Raw genomic sequence first — 14666 nt, forward strand, 5'->3', positions numbered from 1 at the left:
GGTGGTTTCATTGACTGCAACGGTATTGTCATGTGGCTGAGCGAGCAGTGCTGTGAATGAGGGCTGCTACATCTCGCCCAAAAGCAGCAAGGGCCAGGCCACAAAATATGGTCAAAGTCAACTAAAGGACTGCGAAAGTGACTTTGACAGCTTTGGCTTTTCGTTTCCTCCCAATGACTTCCATATCACTTTTGCTTAGTTCACAAGTCCAAATGTGCTTTTTCTCCTAGTAGCTACAGTGTTGGCTGAAGCTTTGAAAGTCAAAATCTAAACCTGATTTGGCAAGGCGGTTGGTCAAAACAAAGGGGAGTATTTTGACCAACAGTGTATTCCACACTCTTTCTTACAGCAGTAAAGCTTTGCATCCATCAGGAATCTGAGTGGATCTAAAGCAGAGACTTATAGAATGAGATGTGTCACATAAAACATCATTGTGGCGTATCTTTTTCTGACCAAGTTTTCCCATGGCCTCAGCCTTCTTGCACTGGCAGCAACTGGACGAAGATGCTCCCACATATCAATAGTACAGAGTGGCTGCAGCAAAGAGGAGTGAGCCCCTCTGATCTGGAGGCAGCATAAAAAGACCCTGAAAGCTCTTGCCCCCTTCAGACAGTCCTGGCCAAAATGCTCTTGCTCCCTGAATAACCTCTTTTTTTTTTTTTTTTTTCCTCAAATACCACTGTGTAGCACAGGCAAGATTGCATAAGAAAACAAATGCATGGTCAGCACTCAGGGTACTTGCAAGTTCATTAAAACACCAGTGTCTGGAGGCTTCTTCCCGACATAATTTTATAATAGAGAACAGACTCTTGTTGCTTTCTTCTGGGCTACTATTTTTATTTGGTTGTTGTTCCTCAAGCATCTTGGTCCTATTTCAAAACTTACTCCAATTAAGTGAAGAGGGGTTTTTTTGGTGCTTTCCAGTTTAAAAGCTCTGCTCTTACTGTGAAGCTTCTAACAGTCCTTTGGATTATCAAGCTGGGATTGGCAGGGATTTTTTTTTTATTATTATTTTTTTCCGACAAAATAAAATTAAGAAATAAATTGTAGATTGAAAATGTGGAAGAAAATAAAAAATCCTTCCCCTCCACTCCTACCCCCCCCAACCCGCCCCCTCCAGCTGAGATCTCGTGTTGCTGCTTCTGGCATGCATCACATCTTTGAGGCTACAGTATCATGAGAAAACTGTCACTTGGTGATGTATTAGGGTAATATATCATGAGAGCATCGTTCCTTTAGAGGATATGGGCAGTAAAAGACATGATTCTGGCCAGACAGAACAGCAGGGGACCTTGCTTTTTTTTCCTTCCCTTTTCTTTAATCTAGCCCTGTTTTTGTGTTGTACAGAAGTGAGTTTCTTCATGGGATATGACTTGTTGCAGAGTAAGTTAGGAGGCCCATTGGGCTTTTTAAACTCTTTAAGAAGTACATGGCCTCAAGGGCTACTTTGTACAAAGTTTTCAGAGCAGGCTCAAACCTAAGACCAGTGTATTTGCCACTATCTAAGTCTCCAATGTAAAGTCTGAGTAAGTAGATGTCAGACACAGAAGGCAATAAAGATACAATGACAGGTAACTATTGTTTGGACAACATATATTTGTAGATTTAGCCCATAAAAATGTGATGAAGTAATTTCTACTATGCATAAATAAAATCATTTTTTTAAATTTAAATTTTATTTAAATTAAATTTAAAGTTATTTAATTTAAATTTAAGTTAAATTTTAAATAAAAGCCAAATTAAGTTTTAATTTACATCAGTAGAAGAGAAATTACCATCAATCAGTATTTGACCTGTAATAGATGTTGTGAACTCATCCAAAAACAGGAATTCTGAACTGATGGACTTATATTTTGATGCCTTTTTTTTTTTTTCCCCCCCCCTCCAATTTCCATCACTTTGCATTCTCTCATTGGCAATAAGTGTGTTGGAAAATTAAATGAGAATAGTCTGTACAACCGGGATGGCAATAGTTAAGAAAAAAGAAGCACCCTGATGAGAGGCTGTATTGATGGGACTAAGTTAATGTTAATTTTTCAGACAAGACAGAACAAAAACACTTTTTTCAGTTGTTGTTGAAAACATAGAAAAGGGAAAAAGATGTGAATTCTAAATGCACGAATCTCATGAATTGCAGAGGTGTGGTCCCCAACAAGAACCTCAGAGTTTGACCCTGGATAACTATTGGTAGTTTTTTGGACTGCAATACAAACTGCTGGGAATTTCTGAAGACCTTGTCTTTTATTGCTAGAAGACGCTCATACGCTATTCTGTTGTCTCATGAAGTTTTGCCTTTAGTTGTGTAGTTAAAGAGATGTAATGCTAGCGACACTTAAAGTGGAGGTGGAGATGGGGAGGTGGAGAGCTAAGAGGCCTGGATCCTGTTCTGGCTTTCTGACTTAATGTGCATTTATGGTCATTTTGTCCAGCTGTGCCAACTTTGTTGATAAGCTCTCTGGAGCAGAGATCTGCTCTTACCATGTGCTGAGGTGATGTCTGATGTTACAGGACCCTGATCCCAGCTGCAGTCTCTGCAGTTGCACTAACACAAGTGAGTGTAGGAGAAGAGCGCCTTCCTTTCACCACATAACAGTGCAGCAGGCTGCTGTCAGGGGAGATCAGGACTGAAGCAGGCCACAGAGGTCACTTTCCTCATGCTGGTAATCATCATTAAACACACTGAAAAAAAGTATCTGTTCAGTCTGTAAGGGGTTGTGAGTGATGTGTCCTGAATGACTTGCACATACTAATGTGTTCCTCACAGTGGTGGGGAACACCCATTTGCGGTGAAATTTGGTGTCATCTTTCAGCAGGGCCTTCGCTTTAATCCCATTTCCTAGGGAGTGGGGAGAGCTCGAATTCAGGAGGTGGTGGCTGGTACCACCACCAAGAGCTGCAGCTTCCTCCTGAGCAGGGAGGACAAAAAAATAGAGATTACAGGGATGAGGGAGTGAATTGGAGGCTACCATGTGCACTGCACAGTAAAGGAAAAAGAGGCCCTTTGGGTTGAACTGATGTATTTTATTCCTGACGAAATACTGTCATTTGCATCTGTCTAATGCAATTCGTGCTGAAGTCTTCGTTGTGTTGTACCATGGGCAAGGCCTTGACGCTGGAAGTACTGAAACGTATGTTTGGCTGCATTGTTGTGAGTTGTACCATTAAAATTAAAGATATGCTTAAAATTAATAGGATTTCTGTCTCTCTACAGTGAAGTGTATGTGCCTTGGTGTTTGTGGGTTTATGTGAGTAAACAAAGACACCTGTATTATTTTGCAGAAAATGGCCACATACGGGAATATCTTTTCCACCTTGAATTTAAAGGAACATTTAGTGTGCTAAACCATTTTTGTTATTGTACCCATAAAATTTGTTTTTGCAAGGAAAAGAAAAATAGATAATTGGAGGAGAACAAGGGAAATGAGTCCTTTTCCTGCCCTCCCTTGACAGTGGTCTGAAATGTCTGCAAACCTCTCTCCTTGGGAAGTGGTGTCTGCTCCCCAAGGCCTAAGTCTACAGTTCCTACTCAGGAAGTGAAACAGTCACTGCAGACAGCAGGCCCACAGCACTTAGCAAGGATTGCCTACTTGCATCAGCTCCACCAGTTAAAGGGAAGTTCGCAAATTGGCCCTGAGACATGAAGTTCCTGTCAAGAGTGCCAAAGGAGAAGGGGTAGCATTTTCAGAAAGTGCCTCAGGATTTGTCTAGACCATGAGTTATGCACGTGTCTGAGCCTGTTCTCGAGTTCAGGTTGGCCCAACATCGGGGGCTGTCTGCACGTAAGCATGGGTGCAGACACGCAGCTGGGAGCCTATGCTCCCCAGTTTTGCTGAGGGACAGAGCCTGTGGCCAGCGCTGGTCCAAACCCTTGCTCCTGTGGCTCATACAGAGCGAGCATGGCTTCATGGACGCTTGTGAGTATGCCCTGGCTGTGTGCAATATCTGGAAGAGAGCCAGCAGTGTGTGGGTGGTGGTGTGCAGTGTGCTTCAACTCGTGCTTCAGCCTGTCCTGCACCTCTCAGTGGGGATGTTGCCTAAGGGACTTGAGTGCACCGGCCTCATTCATTTTAAATGGCTCTTTCTTCTCCCAAGGTCATATGTGCACATCTGAAAGCTGCATCCCAAATTCCCTGGGGGTAGCTTTTGCCATTGTTTGAAAATTGTTATTGTTTTGGAGGATGATCCCACAGGCTTCTTGCAGGAACTTCAGGACACTCTGAGCTACTCAGGGAGGAGGACTCAGTGAGAGTTACTAATGAGCATCATAGAGGTACTGTGATGAATAATGGTCAGAAATGAATGTTTTCAGTATTAGCCATTAATGATAGTTCATACTTCTAGCAAATCTGTCCGTGTGGCTTTTACAATCTCTCTCTGTACAGCCTTTTTTGGTTAAATGACAATTTAAGCATCATTTTTCCTGTTCATCATAAATACCCAATATTCTCAGGATATCAGAAATGCATTTACATAAAAAGGGGGAGGGGGGGAGGGAGGATTTTGCATTGGAAATCAAGCCCCCTGAGAATCCACATCTGCGAGGTCTTCCACAGCCAACAGCCAAGCTGTGGGCTCGCAATACTGTTGACGGGTGTAGCCCTGAAGAAATGAAGTGGATTCCTGATTTTTTTCCTCCAAGCCAAATCCAGGTTGAAAAGAGCCATCCTCCTGGTGGCTGCTGTGAGCCGTCTGGAGCCCAGTGGGGAACCCTGCAGAAAGTTGGCTGCGGCTTCCAAGCTGTGGTTTGGCACTCATCCTCTCTAAGATCCCTGCCAAATATTCAGATTTATTTTTAGTTTTTTTTTTTCTTTTTCTTTTCATGTTGGCATTTTATTTAACTGTACCACATGAGTTTAAGGCTGTTAGTTTGATATATTTTGTCACCAGACTGGGTTATTTTGTGCAGGGGTCTTTGATGGAAGGTAAAAATACGAGGTGCGTGTGGAAGGTGAACAAATTGTGTTGAGAGTGGGTTGCAGTAAAGGCAACATGGGGCAGCAACATCAGTATAAGCTCTGGTTAATGTATCTGTCCTGTACAGGAATTTGACATCACCTTTGCAAGCCAAGTTCAAGAAGAGACCTTTGGTTCCCACTGGCAAAATGTGGGAGACTGGAGAAACATGGGCACCCAACAAAACTTTCTGATCTACCCCCAGGCACATTGAAAAGCAAGTTCTTCGCTGTCAGGCTCTGTGAGGGCAGATGAAGGGTCCAGGGTGATGCTCCAGCACTTTCCTAAGTTTTCCTTTTCTAGGGAGCCTGAGATTTCAGTGCAAAGCCTTTACCGAGTGCTCGCTGGGGAGTTGCGTCAGCTGTGGCAGCATTGTTCTGGATCAGCCTGACCTCTTTTAAAAAATACGTATTTTTCCAACACTAATAAAAGCCTTATCTGAGGTCTTGTGATGTTCTCTCCCTTTCTGTGTGTGTGTGTGCCTGAGCACTAAATTAAAAAAAAAAAATCCCAGATGTGAATCTATAAACCATCTGTTTAAAATAACTATTGTGCAGGACTATAATTAAAAGTTATTTATTATGAATCTTGGGATCCTGTTATGGATTTTGACTGACTCCCAGGTTTCTGATTTAGCAAATGGTTTATGTATTTATGAGCCATGTGTCTCTTCCGCACTTCTGAGTGCCAGAGTGCATGTCCTTTAAACAAAAGGAAAAAAATCCCCTACCCTCCCATAACTGTTGGCTTCTGAATGTTGCCGTCTAAGAAGTTTTCTCTTAAGAACAGCAAAAATCAAAGTATCTGAGAGCTTTCAACAACTCCGTAGACACTGTTGACAACACAGAAGGAGGTTTGGTAATACAGCTCTCCTGCATGCAGCTACTTAGCAACTATCTAATGTATGGCTGGGACAAGTATTGAAATGTTATGCTTACTGGGAGTAGGAGGGGATGCATTTGGAAGGAAAGGATTTGTTGCTAAAGTCCATTTGCTTTCACACTCCCCTCTGCCCTTGTGAAATGGGAGGGAAGGAGGCAGCAAAATTGAAATAAGCAGATGGACAGTACGCATTAAGAGCAATGTTTTGGATGACAGGGCGAAAAAAAAAAAGCTCCTAGTGACAATTGCTCTTTGTTTTATCCCTGTACTTTTACACCCCATGAGCCTGTGAGATCTGCAGTGGATAATGCCTGACTGCAATAGACTAAACAATGATTTACCAGCCCTGTTTTATCTGCTGCTGCTGTCCTATGATGGATCAGCATGGTATTAACCCTTTCCTCCACATCTTCTGGCCTATTTTTCCATGTTTTGCTTGCATAGAGAGTTAGACACCTTAGGCTGGCATCTGACACAGCCAGTTTCTGAGCTGTCTGGGGCTCAACTGCAACAACAGCTTAGAGAGGAGGAGGAACATCAGGTTTGTGAATACCACCCTGCTTCAGGCTTAGCTGTCCTTCTTATGGTGGCAAAGGATTGGCTCTGTTTACCTGGGATACACAGAGCTGATCTTGCAGGCAGGAGGCTGCACCTTTTTCTCCAAAGGACAGAGCTGATCCTGCTTTTTTTTTTTTTTTGGTTGTTGTTGTTTTATTTTGTTTGTCTGTTTGTTTGTTTTCTTTCTTTCTTAAAAGAAAAGTGGGGTAAATGTAGAACCTCGTCTCGTCTCCACCTTTTAGCACTATGCTGTAGCGACTCACTGTTGAGATGGCAATCCAGGTTCGGTGCCTGCCGCCTCTGGAGGCAATTCAAAGACTCATCTCCCACTTTCCCCACAAGTATGTTTGCTGTCAGGACCCATGGCCTTTGGGAGTGTGAGGGACAAGCACCTCTTCTGCTGAAGCTGGGCCACTGAGCAGCAAGTAATTCTAGGTCTACTGGGATATGAATGTGTAGCCTACTGCTAAAGGCACCCTCCGAGGGGTGAGGACCCTTCAGTTCCCAGTGCTGAACCTTGGGCCACTAATGTGCTTTTTGTGGAACAGCTGCTTGATATAAAACTGCCCTCAGCAGCAAGTCATGAACTACAAAATCTTCTGTTCTGAGTTTGGGGTTTAGCCACTGGTGCTGCTGATGATAAGGGAAGAAGAGTGAGATCCAAATTTGGCTGCCCACCCTTGGTTGGCTCAATGGTACCAAACTTCGCAGAGATGATTTCTGATTGAAGTGATCCAGGCCAAATAGGAGACTTTTAGTTTGGAATGCTATCTAGCAAATACCACCTGTTTAAATATATGTGTTAGGGTCATCCTTAGGAAGACTTCCTGTCAAGAAATGATCAACTCAGGATGTACCTTAGGGCAGAGGGAGGCCATGCTTAGGAGAAAAGGGGAGAAGCTAGTTCGGAATTCAGGCTGCAGGAGATGTTTGTCCCAGGAGTCCAACAGCAAGCCTGCCAGAGTTAAGAAGTGTTTGGACAATGCTCTCAGACATATGGTTTAATTTTTAGGTAGTCCTGCATGGAGCCAGGAGTTGGACCTGACAATCCTTGTAGATCCCTTCCAGCTCGGAATATTCTACAATTTTAGGAGGCCCCTGTGAGTCAGGGAACAAAAAGCAATATGGAGCTGTTTTACGCCTTGTTCCTCTTTTTGCCATCCTCAACAGAGATTTCATCCTCAGGAAGTCTGAGTGGCAGCTGCCTGACGAGCCCCACAACATGGGTTCTACCCAGCTCGGTTGGCCCAGAGGGACACCGTGTATTATACATCCCATGGGTCCATGACATGTCCCAGCTAGGTAAATCATGTTCTCCAAAGGAGTATACTACAAACAGGATTTTGCTTTTCCTTCAGACCACTTTCACCGTGCAGAAGACTGTCGTGCACGTAAAGGTAACAGGGTCACTAGGCTTATTAAATCTTTTATTGAACAAATTCTTGTTAAAGAGAGTCAGATCTTAGCAGAACCCTTCAAAATACAGACTGTGCATAGTAGATTCAGTAAAGTTGTTTCTGCTGTCCTTTAGCAGGCTGACATAAGGCAAAATTAGGGACACTATGTTCATGTAAAGAAAATCAGAATTTCACCCTGAATTTCACCTCTAAAAAGAAGTTGCTGAGCCAGTCTTGCTGATGTGGCTGCCTTGTGCCAACCCAAAACTAGAGCACTGTCATAAATTCAGCTTAACTAGCCTGTTAAATTGCATTTATGGTTGCTCTGCAATGCTAGAGTGATGCAAAGCAGCCAGCATGTGTCGGTGACTAGCATTGACCTGTCTCTTTACAGTAGTTGTTCATGTTGCTGCAGCTGCTCTTCAGCCAAGCAGCAATTTAAGGCTACATTCGCATTTACTGATTTCACACTGGCTTGGCTAGAGTTATTCCTCATTTACACTGATAAGACTGGAGAGCCTTTAAAGCTTCCGTCAGATCAGGCAGTGACTTTGAAGAAAATAAACCTCTGATTTTAGACAAAGGGCTGGAGTGTAATAAAAGCTGCGTGTTATCCTTCACAGGCACCTTGAATGAGGCCACAGGGAGCAGAAGAAAAGGACTGGAAAGCATGGTTTAGTTTTATGATTTACATTTTTCTAGCCCTTTAATTTTTTGGTCTCTAATTAAGTCACGAGATTGGGTAAGGGGGGTGCTTACATCTAGTAATGGCCACCTGTGTCACTTAATGAACTGAGCTACTAATTATAGGTGGAGGTTACTTCAGAGGGCTACTTTCAGTCAGGAATTTCAGGAAGCAAAATTTGACTTTAAAAAAACAACAAAACAAAGTATTTGTTTTTTGCCGTTTTTTAAAAGGTAGGGCTATCCAGAACAGTTGGTACCATGGGATAAAGCCAGGCTATAAATGTAATGTTTCCTGTGCTCTTGTGTTCATTGTCATACAACCTATACTGATGTTTCTTAGTATGATCAATGTGCTCTTTGGCCTTCATAATTACTGGCTTTTTGCCATAGAAAGATGATACTATAATGTACAGTGATTCTACCTGCTTGTATTGCTTCATTGATTCTAAGCATTTTGGGGAGAAAGAGATGAATTACAGTGTTTTCTTTTATAGTACAGTAATAGCCGCCTCTTTTGAAGGACCTCTGGATAGTCAGGTAATACTGCTAGCTAAAAATGATTTTCAGTGCTGCTAGACAGTTTTGTTTTCTCTAAGGTTGCCACCTCTTCTGCATCTGTCTGTCCTTATGTCAGCATGAAAAATGACTCCTGAACTCTGTAGTTCATGGGGCAACACCTCAAGAATATTTTAACAAGCACATCATGTAGCTAGCTGTCTGTCTAAGTAAAGTGGTCTTCAATAGGACACATTTTCTGTACTATGATGTGTAGTGATTATGAGTTACTGTTTTAGTGGGCTTTAAACTCCATTCACTTATGCTCCTGAATAATTCAGAAGCTGTCTTCTACTGCATTCCTTCAAGGGCAGAAAGGTGTTTTCAATCAGATTTCTCCTGAAGCAAGAGAGCAGATTGTTAGGCTCACATAGTATTTTCTGAGTTGCAAGAAACTGAGCAGTGGATTTGATTTATATAGAATATCTTTTTTCTTTCTTTTTTTTTTTTCTCCAGAATAAGGAAGTGACATGCAAAAGAGAGAAGTGTCCCACGCTTTCCAAGGATTGTGCTCTCATCATTAAGCAGAGAGGAGCTTGCTGTGAACGCTGCAAAGGTGTGGTTCTCTTCCTCTTATTTCTGTCTTTTAAAAAATGTTATCAGTTCAAATTTATGTTGCCAGAGACAGGGCAAATTTGGAAGCTTCTCAGCTGGACACCAAAAACTTCAGAAAGACAATAACCACAGTTATAATCCATATATTTAAAAAGCTGATGAAGATTCATAAATTCACATATTCACCTCGTGATTATTAGTTCTTGTGCAATGATAATCCTTTAGAAATACATATTGACTGTACTTTGCTGGTATGTTGTCAGTCTTTTGAGTGATATCTCCTGCTCTAACTTTATTGGAAATATTTTAGTTCAAAATCAAACTGATTATAGTTACAAGCACATAAGAATTCCTCATGTGGTATGTAAGAGGAATCATGCTTGCTATTAACAAAAAGCATAATAATTATTAAGATACAAACAAACCAAATTCTATTAATTTTACTAAATATTTCCTGATTCAAATAATAATATTGTGGATGTTTTTGTTAAAGCCAAAGCAGGCTGCAATCCAAGCATTATGTATCTATTTCTTGACAAACACTGTATCTTGAAAGCTCTTTAGAATGAGCTAATTATCGGATCTCAAATAATAAACAACTTAATTGTTTGAACGTGTATGGTATGCAATTACTATATTAATTCACATGAAAAAATGTGCAAGTAGATTAAGTTGCAAAACAGTCTTTGTATACTGAAAAATCTTTTTTTTTTTTTAATACTGATCCAGTAAGTAATATTCTATAAAACACTAATTTTGCTGAGAGACTGCTTGCACTGTCCATGAGGTGGAAAATGCTGGATTCAGTCAGCTTTACTTTTCTTTATTTTTCTCTGTTGTGTAATTCCCCAGTGGTGATAGAGTGGTTTTGGGAGGGAGATGGGGTTGGATAAATTGTTGGGAAATGCAAGCGTTTATTGCCTTCCCAGGAGAAATACAAATGCAGGAAAACAGATTACACTGAAATTCACATGGAAGAGACATGATGGATATGTGCTTTTCCTGGATGGCTGTAGGGGTGTGCTAACTGGGCTTTGCTTTGCTTCTGTGCTGCAACTTTAGAATATTATTAGCAAGTCTCAGTCCAAAGATTTGTCTAAAATTCTGGCGCTTGAAAGAAAAGGAAATTAAATGGAAAAAGGGGGGAAAAAAAAGCGTTATGTTTCACAGAATTTTTAGTCATTTTTCACATAAATATAATTTATTTTATCAAGTTGTATTTAGTGTCAGATTTATAGCAAATGATGCCTAAATATTGTTTGATTGTGATGGAGATTAATTCTTCATTTTGATAAAGGAATGCGTAGTTTGTAAATTGCCTGAAAGTTTTGTATGCGTGCATATGCATGTGTGTATTTATGCATACAAAATGATTCTGCATTAAACAAATGTCAGTGTTCCAAAGTTGAAGATACAGGTATTAGTTTGTACAGGCTATTATCATTAGATAGAAATTTTAATTCAGATTCCTTGTAAGATTTTCAGTTTATACTGAATTGGGGTGAGTACCTACAGAACATTGCTAATAGGCTTGAGCCTGGTATCTGCAGATTGGTATGTCTGATATCTCTAACAAGAAAAATAATAAAATTTATACAAAAAAAATAGAGTTAGGAGGCGAATGGGTAATTGTGATGGCAGTGGGAAGTGCTATGTCTTACAAAACTGCTAGAGTCCATTGAAGGGGTCAGTTAAAAATATAGACAGCTGATGTCTTTCTAGATTTCTAATAGGTATCCAACAAGGTTCTTCACCAAAAGCTCCTAAAGAAACTAATCAGTCTCAAGTTTGTAGAGAAACACTTTTTTTTTCCTTTCTGAAAAGTAAAGCTAAATATACACTTGTACAACTACAGCAGTCGCAACACCACACATTGTCACTGGATTGCTCTGGTGCCCTAGGAAAAGACTGATGGAACCACCTTCACTCTGAGGAAGTTTCTTGCTCTCCTGCTCTTCTGAACACTGCTGAAGTTTCTGTTCAGTTCTGTGCAAAAATCTGAAACAAGTGTCCTCTGGGAAGTATTTGGAGAATGAAGGGTGTGAACACCAGCCTGGCTGCGTAGTGCTTCAGCTCCTTTTGGTGTCCCAACAGCTCTCCGGCACTCCCAGTGCGGAGTTCAGCTGCAGCCGAGACTTGGCCCTGCAGCATTTGTTCTCAGTTACTATTTTGTCAGGCTGCCAGAATGCCCATAGGGAACACAGGCAGGAAAAAGGAAACAGTGATTTTTACTAGTTGCATTTCATCTAAACCCGAACAAAACGTTGCAAAGAAAAGACACCAGGGCCTGATGGTGTTTTTTTCTTTTTTTTTTCTTGGCTTAGTTCCCAAAACCTAGAAAGGCTTGATCAGGCCTTATGGGCTATTGCCAGCTCCCTTTGATAGCTTCGGGTCTTCCTACCTTGTGAAGAAATGAATGAATGAGTGAGGTGAATGAATGAATGATTGGCTGCTGTCATTTGAGTACAACATTAGGAGGATAACATCAAGACCAAAGGGTATGTTTCCAGAATTGGTTAGTGTAGGAAGGAAATCACCATGCATGAGTCATTTGTGATATTGCTGCCAGGATATTTTATTCTATTATGGGGAAGGCATGAGGACTGAGTATGTAGGACCAGTATTTCTGATAGCATAAAGCATTCTGGAATTAAGAAATACCATATGCCTGCAGGGGTGTATCCAGCTGAGCTTGTGTTTACAGCTTTGCACACAGGAGAGCCTGAATTGTCGCTAAAGAATTTCTGCAAATTATTGCATGCTGAGCATAAGTCCTTTGCTCCCTTTTGCGTATTTTTATGTGACTTAAATAACTTCTAGCACTTTGTTCCTTTCTGTGAATAAGTCAAAAGGAAAGAAAACAGCAGCAAGTATGGCTTTTGCAATCAGAACGAAAAACAGAATGACATTCACTGTGATGGAAAAACATGTTATCCCTAACATGTTAAGAGATTTGGCTTTACTTAATGTTTTAATCCTCCAGACCAGCAATGTGTTTTAACGCTATTCCTGACTTTCAGCACAGAGGACCTTAGATAGTGAAGTCTGTGGAGCAGGGCACTTTTTCACTGTGTGTTTGTGCAAAGTCTGGAACAGAGAAATGTGGGCCCATGAGTATGGCTCCCTGCTGCAAGGAGAATGCAAACAACTCAGCATAATATTGAAAGCTTTCAGTGAAATTATTCTTCTGACAGATACTTACTGTAGTTTATAAAACATAATATATACCTCTAGCATACCATTCACTTTAAAAGTATTAAAAAAATTAAGCCCTCTTATTACTTTAGCACAGGATAAATAGGCCACTTTTCATCTTTAATTTTATTTAATATGTTTAATGAAAACATATGAGGTCATTGAGCTTATAGAAATAGATTTGGCAACATTTAGTTACTTAGTTGGATGGAGACCTGTCACTTGGATATAGAGCTCTCTGTACCTCCAATAAGTTGTTTGCTCTCTGAACAAGTGGTATTACCAGCTCAGGGCTGGATAAAGCTTGCATTTCTAAAATTGTGCACCATAGTTTACTCTTTTATCCTAAGAGTGTGAATCTTCCATGGATGTGCAAAGACAAAATCAGAGGGTATTTGTTACAACAGGTATGATTTGTTGTTCAGAAGTTTCTTTCAGTTCTTGTATAGAAATTGGCTTTTTATTTTTATTTTATAAGTTAATGAAGTTAGAGGTTCACAAGCTATGATCCATTGATCTGGTGTCTACCAGAGAATGGAGTCACAGCCCAGGCAACAGCAGGGCTAGTTCCCTGGGATATTGAATATCCAAAGCTATCATAGTTAATTGTGCATTTCTTGGAAAGGATATCAAATATTGTGCTTGAGGATTGCAGCCAATTTCAACTATCAGGGCTGGCTTGCAAGGGAAGTTAGAGCAAGGTTATGAGTTTATCACTTTTCTGGCTACTCTACTAATGCCCTGAAGGAGCCACATGTTTGGCATTTAGTTCACCTGTGGACATTCTCAGTATGAGATAGGTGATACCAGTTTGGTGCCCTGTTGTAAGCATCACCAGAGAAGCTTTGTGTGGGACGCTATAACGTACAACAAATCATTCTATGTGCTAAGGCAAGCTCTTAGAGATAAGGATGCAACCTAATCCATGGATGGAAGGGTATAGGCTGGGAAGATAGTCATATATTGTCTTACTAAAATCTTTGTCACTTTTATCTGAATGACCTAGTACCGGCGGAAACTCATTATGGAAAGAGATGGTTTAGGGACCTAATCAAGTCTAACTTTTCTTGTGGCCTTTCACATTACCTCTCAGTCTCTTGCTAATGTGATCCAGCTCTGAGCCAGGAGGCCAGTTTCTTGAGGCTAGGGGTATATGTTCACCTCAGCATTGGCTGTTTCTAACTCTGCATTTCAAGAAAAGACAGGGATTTTGTAGCAGTGACAGTTTCTGAGGACCTCCGTTTGTGGTGTCAGAGTTGGTTACTTCTGGTTATGCCTAAGAAAAGGTCTCTATTTAATCACCACTTCCTGTGATTTAACTCTTCTTAAAAAGGTCTTAGCACATATGTTTCATATCCCTTTGACATCTGCTATACACTTTAGCGTTCAGTAGTGCTTCAAATTTTAGATTTCCTTGTTACCTTGATTACTATAATTCTCCATTTATGTAAGACTTTTTTTTATGATCTGTATTGTCATGTTGTTATAAATACTTTTGCAGTCAAGCATCAGTTACCCAAACTTCTATTGTCACAGAGAAGTTGTTCAGGACAGTTGTATTAGAAAGTAGTATGAGATTTCTGTGGTAATATATGGATGGATTGATACCTTGTGTGTGGCCATTGTGCCCAGTGCAGCAAAGTAGAAGGAAATAAAAGACCAGGAGGAAGGCTTTGCAGGCAACTGTCCTTTTGCATGACGTTGGTCTGGGACAACACTAAATACTTTAGTAGACTATGACTGGAGTAAGAATTTCTTTTACTTTTTAACTCTGAAATTGTAAGGTGTGCTGATTGTAAACGATTTTGCTGGTGTGAGGAAATCAGGTATAAATAAATAAAAATAAATAATATAAATAATTCATGACACCATTCACAGCCATAA

General features: G+C 40.7%; 1 protein-coding gene across 6 annotated transcripts in view; it reads left to right on the top strand.

The window, feature by feature from the left end:
* The window catches only part of BMPER (BMP binding endothelial regulator), a 160616-nt gene that overhangs the window by 25182 nt on the left and 120768 nt on the right, over positions 1–14666 (top strand). For 5 of the 6 annotated variants that reach the window (XM_066992259.1, XM_066992260.1, XM_048075536.2 and 2 more), the window contains one exon: positions 9489–9588. In XM_066992259.1, the coding sequence (XP_066848360.1) occupies positions 9489–9588 (100 nt within the window). Of the gene's footprint in view, positions 1–8867; positions 9015–9488; positions 9589–14666 lie in introns of those variants that run through there. The other variant, XM_048075537.2, reaches the window with a different exon arrangement.

This window comes from Anser cygnoides, chromosome 2, assembly GCF_040182565.1.
Source record: "Anser cygnoides isolate HZ-2024a breed goose chromosome 2, Taihu_goose_T2T_genome, whole genome shotgun sequence".
Taxonomy (NCBI): Eukaryota; Metazoa; Chordata; class Aves; order Anseriformes; family Anatidae; genus Anser; species Anser cygnoides.